This window comes from Bubalus bubalis, chromosome 3, assembly GCF_019923935.1.
Source record: "Bubalus bubalis isolate 160015118507 breed Murrah chromosome 3, NDDB_SH_1, whole genome shotgun sequence".
Classification (NCBI taxonomy): domain Eukaryota; kingdom Metazoa; phylum Chordata; class Mammalia; order Artiodactyla; family Bovidae; genus Bubalus; species Bubalus bubalis.
The window spans coordinates 6,268,782-6,282,855 of NC_059159.1; the positions used below are offsets into that span (position 1 = coordinate 6,268,782).

General features: G+C 60.7%; 3 protein-coding genes across 3 annotated transcripts in view; 1 reads left to right on the forward strand and 2 right to left on the reverse strand.

The window, feature by feature from the left end:
• LOC123465505 (BTB/POZ domain-containing protein 17-like) overlaps nt 1–226 on the reverse strand; it is a 2,656-nt gene extending 2,430 nt beyond the window's left edge. Inside the window, 1 exon segment of the mRNA XM_045164690.1 lies at nt 142–226. Coding sequence (XP_045020625.1) covers nt 142–226 — 85 coding nt within the window.
• Nucleotides 227–359: 133 nt separating this feature from the next.
• LOC123465546 (kinesin-like protein KIF19) lies at nt 360–11,100 on the forward strand (the record flags this gene model as incomplete). Its single annotated transcript, XM_045164737.1, is given in 12 exon segments — nt 360–487; nt 837–1,031; nt 2,770–2,916; nt 4,564–4,686; nt 7,038–7,308; nt 7,403–7,524; nt 8,005–8,141; nt 8,388–8,493; nt 8,649–8,736; nt 9,400–9,794; nt 9,948–10,155; nt 10,414–11,100. Coding segments are annotated over 12 exon segments (2,051 nt in total), but the record flags the coding sequence as incomplete, so codon positions are not given.
• Nucleotides 11,101–12,179: 1,079 nt separating this feature from the next.
• LOC123465548 (BTB/POZ domain-containing protein 17-like) lies at nt 12,180–13,658 on the reverse strand (the record flags this gene model as incomplete). The annotated part of the gene is made up of 1 exon (XM_045164739.1): nt 12,180–13,658. A coding segment is annotated over one exon (1,377 nt), but the record flags the coding sequence as incomplete, so codon positions are not given.
• Nucleotides 13,659–14,074: the final 416 nt, after the last annotated feature.

A 14,074-nucleotide genomic window follows, 5' to 3' on the forward strand; every position in this document is an offset into this window, starting at 1 on the left:
ACAGCAAAATGCACTTCGACGGCCGTGGCTAGGGAGGCTGGGTGAAGGTACCGTAAGGGTTGCTTAGCAACCACCAGGGCTTGGCCACGGGTTAGGTCCCATCCTCTGCCTGGTGCCCGGCCGGCCTGCTACCTTCTGTACCGTTGGCTTTGGCAGCCCAGTATTTCCCCCCTGGGTGCTGAAGCCCCCTTAGGCCCACCTCATAGGAAGGAAGGAAGGGGTCCATCTCCTTAACCCAGGGTTTCCCTGAGAGGAGCCCGGAGCTCTCGGGAGGGATGGAGAGCCCGGCTGTTGCCTGAGCCTCCTGCTCTTGGTCTCCCGTTAACGTCTGTCCCCTGCCCCTCCCAACCGGTCCCATCAGATCTACAATGAGATGATCCGGGACCTGCTGAACCCTTCCCTGGGGTACCTGGAGCTGAGGGAAGACTCCAAGGGAGTGATCCAGGTGGCTGGACTCACTGAGGTCTCCACCATCAATGCCAAAGAGGCGAGTCTTGTGCAGCCAGTCGGGTAGTGGAGGACACTAATCTCTGTGTGTGGGGGTATGACCAGAGGCGGCAGGGCTCTGCAACCAGGGAGCCACTGCAGTTCAGCTGGGCTGGAGCTGGGGCAGACACAGAGGACCCTGGATGACACGCCCCCGGCCACGCCGACCCTGGGGACCGGCAAGGCACCCAGCATCCCAGTTGACAGGCCCTGACCGCTCGGCCCCCACAGCACACGGGGGGCTGACCCAGCCCTGCCTTGGGCCCCTTCCCAACCTCGCAGAGGCAGGACTGGGGAGCGTCCCCACGGGTCCCCAGGAGTGGCCTCCCTGCTCTGCCCCGCCCACCCAGATCATGCAGCTGCTGATGAGAGGGAACCGGCAGAGGACCCAGGAGCCCACGGCCGCCAACCAGACGTCCTCGCGCTCCCACGCCGTGCTCCAGGTGACCGTGCGCCAGCGCGGCCGGGTCAGGGACGTCCTGCAGGAGGTGCGGCAGGGCCGCCTCTTCATGATCGACCTGGCTGGCTCTGAGCGGGCCTCCCAGGTGAGGCTGGCTCCCCCTGGGCTGGGGGCAGAGCTTGGGGGTGCGGGGCAGGGAGGCTGGCCCACCCCGCTCCCCAAGGGGTGGAGTGGGGACTGTCTCAGGGAGGGCGGGAGTGGGGGGTGCTCCAGAGGGGCGGGCACTGAGGGATGTCACAGAGGACAGAAAGGGTGGGCTGCGCTAGGGTACCCCAGGGAGACCCCCCCACTTCGCCCCCCCGCCAAGGGGCTGTTTGTGGGAAGGGTTTGTGAGGATCTCTCCAGGGAAGGAGACAGTGTGTGTCCCGGAGGACCTGGGGAAACTGCCAGGAGAATGAATGGGCCCGGTGAGGAGCTGGGGCCCAGGGGAGACGATGTCCCCTGATGGGGGGGACCCTGGGCAGAGCCCGGGAGGGGACCCTGCCCACCACATCAGGGAGAGAAAAGAGCCTGCCGCCCACTTGTCAGCGTTCGTCCCTCCCATCGCCGTTTGCCCAGCCCTGCCACCCTGGCCCCCTCTTGTGGGCAAATTCAGAAGTTTCGTGGTCGCCTGAATCCATGGGCATCTCACCATTAGCACTGAGGCAAACGCAAGTACCGGGGAGAAGCAACAAGGGTTGGTGTCAATAGGGTGGAGTGGGAGAAACACATTCTCTTTCCATAAAGGCCTGAGGGCTTCCTGGAGGAAGGGGGCGGGGAGCAGCCAGTGGGGAGAGGGTGTGCCCTGCAGCCACCCGATCCCAGCTTCACCAGGCTGGGCAGAGATGTCTCTCAAGGGTGGCAGAGCCTCCTGGGACTTGGTCCTGTCCTGCTCTTACATCCATTCACACACAAATTCATGCATTTCCTAACACACAGCCTTCTTTTTTTTTTTTTTTAATATTTACTTATTATTTATTTATGTATCCGCTGCTTTGGGTCTTAGTTATGGCACATGGAATCTTTAGTTGCAGCATTCAAACTCTTAGCTGTGGATGTGGGACCTAGTTCTCTAACCAGGGATCGAACGCAGGCCCCCTGCATCGGGAGCGCGGAGTCTTAGACCCTGGAACTCCAGGTGGTTCCTCACACACCTTCTTATACACACATACACACTGTCACATGTACACATACAATTCACACACGCTCACACACCCTTTCCCGCGTACACACAAACTTCCATCCTTCCCCTCTGGAGCCTGGCTCTCTCTCTACAACCGGGAGCCCATGGCCGTGCTGGCTCCCAGCTGAGCTGCCTGGGAAGTTGCGACCTCCCACCATCTCGCCCTCGGTGCTGCCCTTAACTGTGCCAGCGGGTCAGTCCCCAGGCAGACGAAGAGCCGGGCTCTCAGCCCTCTGTGGGAATGTCCTGTCCCCTGCTCTTGTCCATCATGCGTGCTCAGTTGCTTCAGTCATGTCCAACTCTGTGACCCCATGGACTGCAGCCCACCAGGCTCCTCTGTCCATGAGATTTTCCAGGCAAGAGTATTGGAGTGGGTTGCCATGCCCTCCTCCAGAGAATCTCCTAGACCCAGGGATCGAACCGGCGTTTCCTGTGTCTCCTGCATTGCCAGGCAGGTTCTTAACCACTAGCGCCCACCTAGGAAGCCCCACTCTTGTCCAGAGACCTTCTCTTTCTCTGACCTTCTGGAATGCCCTCCCTGAGCAGAGGGCAGACCAGATCCTCAGCGTCTCTTCCTTGCAGAGCCCTGGGGGACGGGGAGAGGGTTTACAACCCAGGATGGCCTGGGGTGGGGAGTCATACCTGCTGCTCACCGCCCCAGACGCAGAACCGTGGGCAGCGCATGAAAGAGGGGGCCCACATCAACCGCTCGCTGCTGGCCCTGGGCAACTGCATCAATGCGCTGAGTGACAAGGGCGCCAACAAGTACGTCAACTATCGCGACAGCAAGCTCACCCGCCTCCTGAAGGTACCAGCTGCCACTGGGCCTAGGCCCTGGGCACCCGGGGTGGGGCTGCCAGCTGCACAGAGAGAAATACAGGATGTCCAGCTGCATGTGAATAAATAACAGATAAATAACGAAATCTGGTTTGGGTATCAGTATGTATGTCCCATGCCGTCTTTGAGACATACTTATACTTTAAAAAAAGCTCACTCATTTATCCAAATTTCAGATCTCAACTGGGTGTCCTGTGTGTTAGGGGTTTCCAGGTGGCTGAGGAGGTAAAAAAAAAAATCTGCCTGCAATGCAGGAGATGCAGGAGTTGGGGGTTTGATTCCTGGGTCAGGAAGGTCCCCTGGAGGAGGGCATGGCAACCCACGCCAGTACTCTTGCCTGGAGAATCCCATGGACAGAGGAACCAGTCCACGGGGTCTAGAAGAGTCGGACGTGGCTGAAGCGACTGAGCACGCGCTCGCCGGCCCCTGTTTGCGAACAGCGGGGAGGAAAAGAGGTTGCATCTGAGCATCTGACCACCGCCCTCCCACCCAGGGCTGTGGGTTTGAGGGAACTGGGAGTCATCTGGATTTGGGGGTTCAGGTGGACTGTCAGTCTCGTGGCTCCCAGAGGCTGCTGTTGTGGGGTGGGGAGCACACTCCTGGCTGGGCTCTGAATGCACTACTTCACCCCGCCACACCCAGTTCCTTTTTGGAGAGGAGGGAGCCATTCTGCATGATTTGTGGGATCTTAATTTCCCGACCAGGGATTGAACCCCGGGCCCTCAGCAGTGAAAGCATGGAGTCCTAACCACCGGACGGCCAGGGAATTCTCCTCAGTTCCTTTTATCGGGTCAGCGTATCTGAGTTAGGGGGTCATTAATTCCATTTGCAGACGAGGACACCGAGGCACTAGGAGGCTAAGTAACCTCCCCAAGGGCTCCCGCCAGTAAGTGCTGGACGGAGGGCCCCAGCAGAGGTCTGGCTGGGCTGATGGCAGAGCTGCAGGTGACCTAACGCCGGGCATCAGCCCACCAGCATCACTGCACCTGCAGGCTGGGGGTGCGAGAGCCGGCTCCTGCTACCTAGAAACTGGAGGGAGCTGAGGGTTAGGGAGGTGAAGGAGCTTGCTTGAAGTCGCTCCGATGGTCACTGCCACACCCGAGGGCTTTGCCCCTAGGCCCCTGTAGCCCCGCACACTCTCTCCGTTGAAGAGGGCAGGGCAAGCCCGGGACAAGGGAGGCAGTGGCCACAGGCCCAGTTCACTCCATCACCAGCCTCGCTCCAGCCAAGACAATGGCACCTTCCGCCGTCAGCAAAGGGGGTGACCTGGATGGCCCGAGGAGATGGCGGAGAAGCCCAGGACCCCTCAGAGCTCTTCCCGCTCTGGTCCCAGCCAACCTTTCCTTGTCCTCATGTATATGAGCAGGGGAGGAGGAGAGCTGGGAGGCCCTGACTCAGATGCTGGAAATTTTCTAACATGAGCTTTGGAGAAGAAACTGGGAGAGGGAAGAAGTGGGGAGGCAGCAGAGGGGGCAGGAGGGTCCACCGGGTGCTCGGCACCAGCACCTGTGAGTGTGTGAGAGAGAGAGACGCACACACGCCACGAGGGCATCACGAGCGGGAGCAGGGTCCAGGGAGGCAGCCCCTGCTGACCGCCGCCCGCCCCCGGCCCGTCCAGGACTCCCTGGGGGGAAACAGCCGCACCGTGATGATCGCCCACATCAGCCCAGCAAGCAGCGCCTTCGAGGAGTCCCGGAACACCCTGACCTACGCCGGCCGGGCCAAGAGCATCAAGACCCGGGTGAGGCGCCCCTGCTCTGTGCCCCCAGGATCTGCCCTTCTGGGCCAAGATTCAAGCCCCCTGACTGACTCCAAGGCGTGCCACCCCCAGCCCCCCGAACACACACGCTGGACCGAGCCGCCACTGCTCTGGCCCCCTGTGACTTGCCAGGAAGCCCACAGCTTCTGAAGGGCCCCTTCTCTTTTCAAACTTTATTTGGCCGTGGTCAGTCTTTGTTGCTATGTGTGGGGTTTCTCTGGTTGCGGTGAACTGGGGGCTCCTCTCTAGTTGTGGCGACTATGGGGGATTCTCTTGTGCGACATGGGCTCTGGGGCGTGTGGGCTCAGTAAGGGTGGCTTATGGGCTTAGTTGCCCCGTGGCATGTGAGATCTTCCCAGACCAGACACCAAACCCATGTCCCCTGCATTGGCAGGCAGACTCTTAACCATCGGACCTCCAGGGAAGTCCCGGCCCTCCTCTTGCTCAAAGTCTGTGCTCATCCCCAAGGTCTGTGCCCCGAACCCCACCATCCCCTTCCATCTTCCTGTTTTCATCTTAAAAGATGCTCATTCAGACCTTTACTCCTCCGAAGGCCCTAACCCCAACAGTTCCAATAGTGGTGAGTGTTACTGAGCACTTATACTGTGGGCCCTTTATCAGTTCATCTCATGTGATCCTCGAATGAGGCAGGCGTTATTTCTGTCCTCAACTCACAGCCGAGGACAGTGAGGCTGAAGGGAGCTAAGCGGCTTCCCGGCTGGGGAGGAAGGGCACTGAGCTCTGCCCAGTTTTCAAGGTTTCCCTACATTTTCTGATCAGTGTGTTAGAATCCTGGCTACCTATGAGGTCATCTGGGCCCACCCATGTGAAGAGTCTAAGAACCTAACCAACATTCTCCTAACACAGCAGTTTTCCAGCTACTGTGTCAGGAGCTGGATGCTTTATCTCTACTCTCTCCATTAAGTAACTTAATGGTGGGAAGAGACCCTTAAAAGAGCGAATTGATAGTTCAGAATATTATTAATAGCAGTCACGCCAACAGCAGGGAGGCCGTGGGATCCCACGGACCTCTTTAGAGACTGTGAGTGGGAATCTGAAGGGTGAAGAGGAGACTCCAGAAGGGAGGGAGCAGTAAGGACAGAGGCTCCTAAGGCAGGGAGGAGGTGGTGTTGGCGGCAGAGGTGGGGTGAGGAGAATGCTTCCTCCACCGGAGCAGTGAGCCAAATGGAACTAGAGAGAGCAGTGTGCCTTCAACACCAAATGAAGGAATCGGGACATTCTCCCAGCAGTAGGGAGCCAATGAAGGTTGAGTGGCACAGAGAGCCGGGGCTTGGGGCGGGGCGGGGGGGCTGGCGCATAATTTTAGGAGTATGCCTCTGGTGGGGGCATGTAGTTTGATAGGTTGTAGGGTCGGAGGCAGGGCTTTCCTGGTAGCTCAGGTGGTAAAGAATCCGCCTGCAATGCAGGAGACCTGGGTTCAATCCCTGGGTTGAAGATCCCCTGGAGGAGGGCGTGGCACCCACTCCAGTATTCTTGCCTGGAGAACCCCATGGACACAGGAGCCTGGCGGGTCACAGAGTCAGACACCAGTGAGGGACTAACGCTTTGTGTGTGTGGACTCAGTCGCTCAGTTGGGTCCGACTCTTTGCTACCCCCTGGACTATAGCCCACCAGCCTCCTCTGTCCATGGGATTCTCCAGGCAAGAACTCATCTTTAAAATGGGAGTGGTCCACCCTCGTGGGGTTGATGAGAAGAGTAAATAAATCCTTTCACATATTAAAGACTCAGAAAACTGTTAGCCAACATTTTAATGAGGGTTTTCCAGATCTCCCTTCTCTGTTCTGGAGCATAGCCATACCAAGGGGCTTCAGGGTCCACCAGTCCAGAGGGCATGAGATGGGCTGCGGTTGAGCTGGTCCACGGAGCTCATTTCCCTGGATTCCCTGGTGGCTCAGATGGTAAAGAGTCCGCCCGCCAATGCGGGAGACCGAGGTTCCCTCCCTGGGTCGGGAAGATCCCTTGGAGAAGGAAATGGCAGCCCACTCCAATATCCTCGCCTGGAGAATCCCATGGAAAGGAGCCTGGCGGGCTGCGGTCCATGGGGTCGCAAAGAGTCGAACAGAACTGAGCGACTTCACTGCACGGAGCCTGTTTCAGGGATGGGTTGCAAGAAGGTGGGCACAGAGGGGTCCCTCAGGAGCAGTCCCCGGTTGCAGAGTTCAAGACACAGCTTCGAAAAGCGGGCCTCGGAGTGGGGCTTCAGCCGGCCGCACAGCATCCGGGGGCTTGGAAGGGCGAGGACCCGCTCAGCGGCGGGTGCGGGCGGCCCCTCACCGGCCACCTGGTGCTGACGGCCCGCTCGGCTCCCCAGCTGGCGCTGGAGCAGCGGTGCCGAGAGCTGCGCGCGCGGGGCCGCCGCCTGGAGCAGACGCTGCCGCGGCGCGTCAGCTCGGAGCAGCAGCGCGAGGCGCTCGGCCTGCTCTGCCGCGTGCACGAGCTGGAGCTGAAGAACGCCGAGATGCAGTCGCAAGCCCTGCTCCGCGACGGCGCGCTCCGCCACCGCCGCGAGGCCCTGCGCCGCCTGGAGCAGCGCCGCAGCCTCTGCGAGGAGATCATCCGCGCCCAGCGGCAGCTCATCCAGGGTAGGGTCCCCTCGCTACCTACACCGCGCGCGTCCGACCCGCCGAGAGCCCGAGAGCGCGCACTGAGCCCTGCCTCTCCGCTCCCCCACCGCAGACTGCAACCTGGCTGTGCCGCAGCATCTGAAGGAGCTGTACGAAGTGTACCTGCGGGAGCAGGAGGAGGGCAACCTGGAGCGTGCCACCATGATGGACCGCCTGGCCTCTCGGGCCCTGCAGGTGGGCGCCCGGGCCGGACAATGCGCCCCTGTGCTAGGGGCAGGGCTGATGCCCAGGGCGGCGCCTGCCAGCAAGTAGGGTGGCCTCGGGACCATGCTGGCTGGTCCCCAGAAAGCGGACACCTCTTCCTCCTCCTCCTCCTCCTCATCCGACCCAAAGCCTCACCAAGCTCCCCTCCCGTGCTGTTCTTCTGCCACACGTGTCCCCATCCAGGGTCTGAGGGTCAGGGTTGGCCATCTGAGATATCACTAAGGGCCCCAGATGCCCTCCCAGGAGCCCAGGCCACCAGGCAGTGCCACTGGGGATGCCTAGCAGACCACGGCTGGCCCCTGGGGACTCAGCACACAAGCCCCCCTGTCTTCTGGGGCTCCCAGCCCAGATTACAGCCCCAGACACTCTGTGTGCCTGTGTCACCCAGGCTGTTTACTCAGTCTGAGACCAAGTCTTCCAACTGCCCTCTCCCTCCTTTCCTCTCCCCAGGACAGCACCTTGCCCAAGCTTAGCCCACCAGGAACCGTGCTGACTCCGGAGGAGTCTGACCTAGACAAGGTCAAGATACCTAACTCCGAGTCCCCGCACCAGCACGGAAGCTTCCTCCCTCTGCTTGGCACTGAGAGGTGAGCTGAGGACCACTTCCAGCCATCCAGCCCGCCTGAGCCACCAGGCCATGTCTCAGAGATGCCAGCCCAGACCTGGCTTCCCAGGGAGGATGGAGCAGGAAAGAGGGGAGGGGGGCACAGGTCTGGAGCCAGGACTTTGGGGTCCTCGTTCCCACAATGCAACAGTTCTCAGGAGGGGTGGCGCTGGGACCCCCGTGGTACCAGCCTGGGCAACAGCTGCCCATCCTCCTCTGCCGACCTCAGTGAAGCCAAGCACCCAGTCAAGACCAGCTCCTGGGCCTGGCAAGCGAAGGGCTCCTTTATGCCCACCCCACCCCGAATCCCGGCCGGCAACCTGGTGATGCAGGAGGTGAGCAGTGGGCCCCACGGGTCCCTGGATGTGGGCGGGAGTACCCGGGAGGGACACCCAGTGGTTGGGATGGAACTTTTCCAAAACAGCCCTCTGAGGACATAGGGTTCCTGCTGGGTCCAATGGCTTCTCTTCCCAACCCATTCATCTCACAGGCCGCCACTCAGGTCGGTCTGATCGGCCAGATCAACTCCTCCCCTGAAAACATCGAGAATCTGTCGGAGATCCCCTTGTCCCTCAAAGGTGTGTCCCCTGCCTCCCCCAACCCCCATCAGCCTGAGCCTGGCATGATCTCAATAGCTCAGCGCACCCAGCCAAAGCCCCTTCCTTCCCTCTCCTCTGCTGAACACACCCAGGCATCATTCTAGAAAGAGAGGCACCAGTACCCAGAGAAGAGTAACCACCTGCTCTGTCCACACAGAGCAGGGGACACAATTGGAAACAGAATGGGGAACACATGGCCCTTGGGGTCAAGCCCCCTGCACTACCCACTCGGAAATAAATGTAATAGCATTGAGAGTTCGAATCCACCCTACCTTGTGGCCTCAGGCTACCCTCATTATCTCAGCAATCCATCCTCAGAACCTGGGACTTCCCTGGCAGTCCAGTGGTTAAGACTCAGCACTTCCACTGCAGCGGGTGAAGGTTCGATCCCCAGTCAGGGAACTAAGATCCCGTATGCCGTGTGTCATGGTCAAAAAAAAAAAAATCTTCCCAACCCACTGAGGCTAGTTTTACCATCGTCAGTTTACAGATGAAAAAAAGGCTCAGAAACTTACCCAAAGTTTCTCAAACAGCAAGCAAGTTGGGGTGAGCTGCAGCAGAGAAAGGGGTGTTGGAGGTGCAGGAGGGCGGGGGGAAATGTGGCCTTGATCCCGGGGTGGGTGCCGCTCTGTCCTGCCGCAGGGAGGAAGGAGACCACAGCCGACACTAAGAGCATCACCGGGAAGGCTGCCCGGCGCCGTTCACAGGCCCTGGGGGCCGAGGCGCGCCAACTGCTGGCACCCACCATAAAGCAGAGCAGCCTGTCCCTGCACTTGCTGGGCGAGACTGATGATGTGCAGCTGCCCGGACCGCTGGCCTGCAAGCGGCCGCCCAGCCCCACCCTCCAGCACGCCGCCAGCGAGGACAGCCTGTCCAGCAGCACAGGCGAGGCTCCATCCCGGGCAGTCGAGCGTCATGGCGATGGCCCTTGTCCCCCGCTGCAAGGCCAGAAGAAAAGCCCAAGAAAGAAACGAGAGGAGTCCCTGGAGGCAAAGAGGAAGCGGAAGTCCCAGGGCGTTGAAATCACAGGACAAGGGGTGAGCCTAGAGGGACAGGAGCTGGGGGTGTCTGGGCCCCCTCCTTGCCGGGTTCTGAAGGCTGGACTCCTCCAGAGGCCCCAGGGTACCCCTAGCTGTGCACCACTCTCCATGGAGTGTCCCCCAACTGAACCTAACATCTCCTTGTATCAGATCCCCACACAGCTCCCAGCTCATCTAGCTCTCCAGCCAATGAAGCTCTCCCGCCCCAAGATGCACGTCGCTGGACTCTGTCCTGTGGAGAGTCACACCACAGAAGAGAGGATGCCAGTGATTGGGCACCTGACCCCTACCATCAGGCCACTGGGAAAGGCCACGCTGCCTATGGCCAAGGTCAAACTTCCTCCGTGCCAGAACTCGGGTGAGTACCAGCAAGTGGGGGGGGGGGGCAGGGATAGCAATGGGGAGAGGGGAGCCCTTGGCCAGGCCAGGGAGGAGACTGGTTGAGCTCCCTGCCCCTATGGCTGCCCCTTGCTGGAAACTGGGTTCCTGAAGACTATTAGTGGGACTGGCCTCTGGGGGGGGAGGTGCCCCTAGGGAGTTCAGAGCCACTGTGGGTGACTAGAGGGCATGGAGAGGCATGCCTTAAAGCAGAGCTCCTGGCCCTTCCCTGTCGCAGGCCCGGAGGACACCTCCCCTGTCGCTGCCAGCTCCAACCCAGGCGATGTTTCCGAAAGGGTTGGTCGGATGCCCCGCCTGACCTATGGCACAAGCACCCAAGGCAAAAACGGATGCTTACGGCACAACTGAGGGGCCCTGCCCGGAACCGGCCCTCCTGCCCGCCAAGGCTTGATGGGGTGTGGCAGCAAAGGGAGACGGAGGCTGGGCAGATGGGGATGACCTGGCGTCAGGAGCTCGGGATCTCAGAAGGCTGGGGCCCCTGGGACCCAGGAACCATGGGGGTGCCTGCCCCCACACTTCCGTGCCTTCAGTGCCAACGGGAAGGGGAGCTGAGCCCAGGAGGCATGGCCTGGATGGCAGGGCTCCCTGGCTTCCCAGCCCTGGATCCCAGGGCTCTCTGGGCAGAGACTCCTGTTGCCGAAACTCTATTCTAAGATCTGCAACCAGATTGGCCTGAGGAATGTGGGGCGGGGGTGGAGCAGGGAGGGACTGTTCGTGGGATTAGGGCTCCTGGGCCCACATCTGGGACAAGGGCATGCTGGATGGTTGGGGAAGGGCCCGACGGGCATTTCCCTTACTGTGGCTGGGGGCTGGAAAGGAATCTAGATTTGTTACTCAGCAGTCGCTTCCACCTTCCCCCTGCCCCCCAACTGCTTGTTAACAATAAAAATCCCATTTGAGTTTTGTTGGTTGTTCCGGAAACTAGACCTTGTCTGAAAGGTGGGGTGGTCCTGACAGACTGGGCTTCCCTTGCCCGGGTGCTGCTAATGGTAAAGAACCTGCCTGCAATGCAGGAGATGCAAGAGATGTGGGTTCAGTCCCTGGGTCAGGAAGATCCCCTGGAGGAAGAAATGGCAACCCACTCCAGATTCTTGCCTGAAGAATCCCATGGGTAGAGGACTGGCGGGCTCCAGTCCACGGGGCTGCAAAGAGCCGGACACGACTGAGCGACCGAGCACATGACTGATTAAGATTCAACCCAAGTCCCCTCTTCCCACCACACCCTCTTCTTCTCCGGCTGGTTGTAGAGCACCGGTCAACAGACTCCTGGGGGAAATCGTTTTTCCTCCGGACTCTGAGGTCTCTGCCCAGACCCCCTCCCAGGAGAGGTCAGAGCCTTAGGGTTGTGCTTACCCCTCCCACCCCAGGATGTCAGGGCTCAGAAATTGCTCAGCTGAGCCCCTCAGCTTCAGGTGAGAAAGCTCCCCCAAGGTGCACCTGACCATCTCGATGCTTTTACCTGCCCTGTCCCCTGTGGGGACGGGGGCCCTTGGGGAAAAAGTAATGAACGATGGGGAGCCCCTGACCTGTGGAGCCCTCCTTGGACTGTTTTTACCCCCAGAACTGGGTGGTTTAATCATCCCCTTGCCGCTCCGAGCGCTGGTTTCTTCTACCAAGAGCTCTGGCTTCCCACGTAGTGCTGGTGATAATCCACTTGCTAATGCAGGAGATGCAAGAGACACGGGTTTGATTCCTGGGTTGGGAAGATGCCCCGCAGGAGGAAAGGGCATCGCCCTCCAGTATTCTTGCCTGAAAAGTTCCATGGGCAGAGGAGCCTGCCAGGCTACAGTACATGAGGTGGCAAAGACTGAAACACCGCTGAACACACACATACACACCACCAGGAACCTTCCTTTCAGGTCAGTGTGAAAGTAGCTCCTGAAACCAGGCATCTGGTCTACCACCCACCGCCTGGCTTCCATCCACCCAGCTCTCAGGCCGCTAGCACCTGGACCCCCAGCGGGCCAGGACAGACACCTCCACTGGCCATGCCACTCCCAGTCCCTCTGCGCCATCTCTACTGGGCCTTTATTTTCCTGATCCAGAGGCCTCAGGGATGCTCAGCTTCCCGCCCCGGCCTGTTGGCTACTTGGGGGTCCGGATGAGGGTGTGATAGACGGGCTTGACAATGAGGTGGAGATGCAGGGCGTTCTCCACCAGGTACTCGGAGTTGCGCCGCTGCAGGTCGGCGTGCGCCAGGAAGTCGCCGGCCTCCTCGCTGCTCTGGTGGAAGCTGTAGGCGTGGCGGACCAGCAGGCGGCCGTGGTGGCGCGCCCCCACCAGCACGGTCTTCTGGAAGCTCACGCCCGCCGCGTCGCCGCCGCTGCTGGCCGGCGTGACCACCAGCCGCGGCCGGCCGTCCTCAGGGCGTGCGAGGGGCAGCGCGGTGCCCGTGGCGTCCGCGTAGACGGGCCGCAGGCTTACCGGCAGCCAGCGTGGAGAGAAGAGCACGTTCCAGGTGACACGGCGGCCCGAGTCGTAGCCGCTTGGGCCCAGCTGCGTCTGGAAGCTGGTGCTGCGATCGTCGCGGGCAGGGTTGTTGATGACCCACGGGGCGCCCCAGGCGGGCGCGAGGTAGTTGCGGGGCAGGAAGGCGCTGCCATTGACGTCGAAAAACTTGGCGTAGTGCAGCGGCGAGGCGGCGTGGAACTGGTAGGCCTGAAGGAGCAGGTCGGCCACCGCCGGGCCATGGCGCGCCAGGGCGGCCGAGCGCGCCTGAAGCTGGAACAGCTGCGCCGGAGGGATCATGGGGTAACGGATGGCGCGCAGCGCGCGCTCGGCTACGGCCGGCGGCGGCCGCGCGCGGCCCAGCCACGCCTCCAGCGCCTGGAAGAGCTCCAGCTCGTCCTGCAGCACGAGGTCCGAGCGCGGGAGCAGCTGCGCCAGCAGCTCAGGGCTCACGGCGCCCCACTCGGCGCTCCCCGCCACGGCCGACAGGTTCCAGGCCAGGAACTGCAGGCAGCTCTGGCGCAGGGCCTCGTCCCCGGTGCTCACCGCGTAGTGGTACCAGCCCACCGCCGGGCCCGCGCCGCCCGCCAGGTGCGCGCGCATATAGTCGGCCACGCCCCGCTGCAAGGAGGCCACGCGGTACTTGGTGGCCAGCTGGTGCAGGGGGATGGCCTGCGCCAGCAGCACGGTCAGCTCTCCGCAGTAGAGGTACCTGCCAGAGAGGTGCAGAGATGGAGCGCGGTCAGGGCGGCCAGCGGTTACCCTACCCAGCGCTGCCTCCTGAGTCCCGAGGGTACCCGGCCTTGGGCAGACAGTATTGTCATTAAGGGAGCCAACAGAAGGACCTTCCCACGCGCATCCTACTTCACCGCCTCTTCTCTCCGGTTTCTCGTGGGACGTGGAAATAAGCAAGCATTTATCGAGCACAGGTGGCTCAGTGGTGAAGCATCCGCCTGCCAATTTAGGGGACGCAGGTTCTGTCCCTGGGTCAGGAAGATCCTCTGGAGTAGGAAATGGCTACCCACTCCAGTATTCTTGCCTGGAGAACCCCATGGACAGAGGAGCCTGGCGGGTCACAGAGTCAGACACCAGTGAGGGACTAACGCTTTGTGTGTGTGGACTCAGTCGCTCAGTTGGGTCTGACTCTTTGCTACCCCCTGGACTATAGCCCACCAGCCTCCTGTGTCCATGGGATTCTCCAGGCAAGAACTCATCTTTAAAATGGGAGTGGTCCACCCTCGTGGGGTTGATGAGAAGAGTAAATAAATCCTTTCACATATTAAAGACTCAGGAAACTGTTAGCCAACATTTTAATGAGGATTTTCCAGATCTCCTTCTCTGTTCTGGAGCATAGCCATACCAGGGGGCTTCAGGGTCCACCAGTCCAGAGGGCATGAGATGGGCTGCGGTTGAGCTGGTCCACGGAGCTC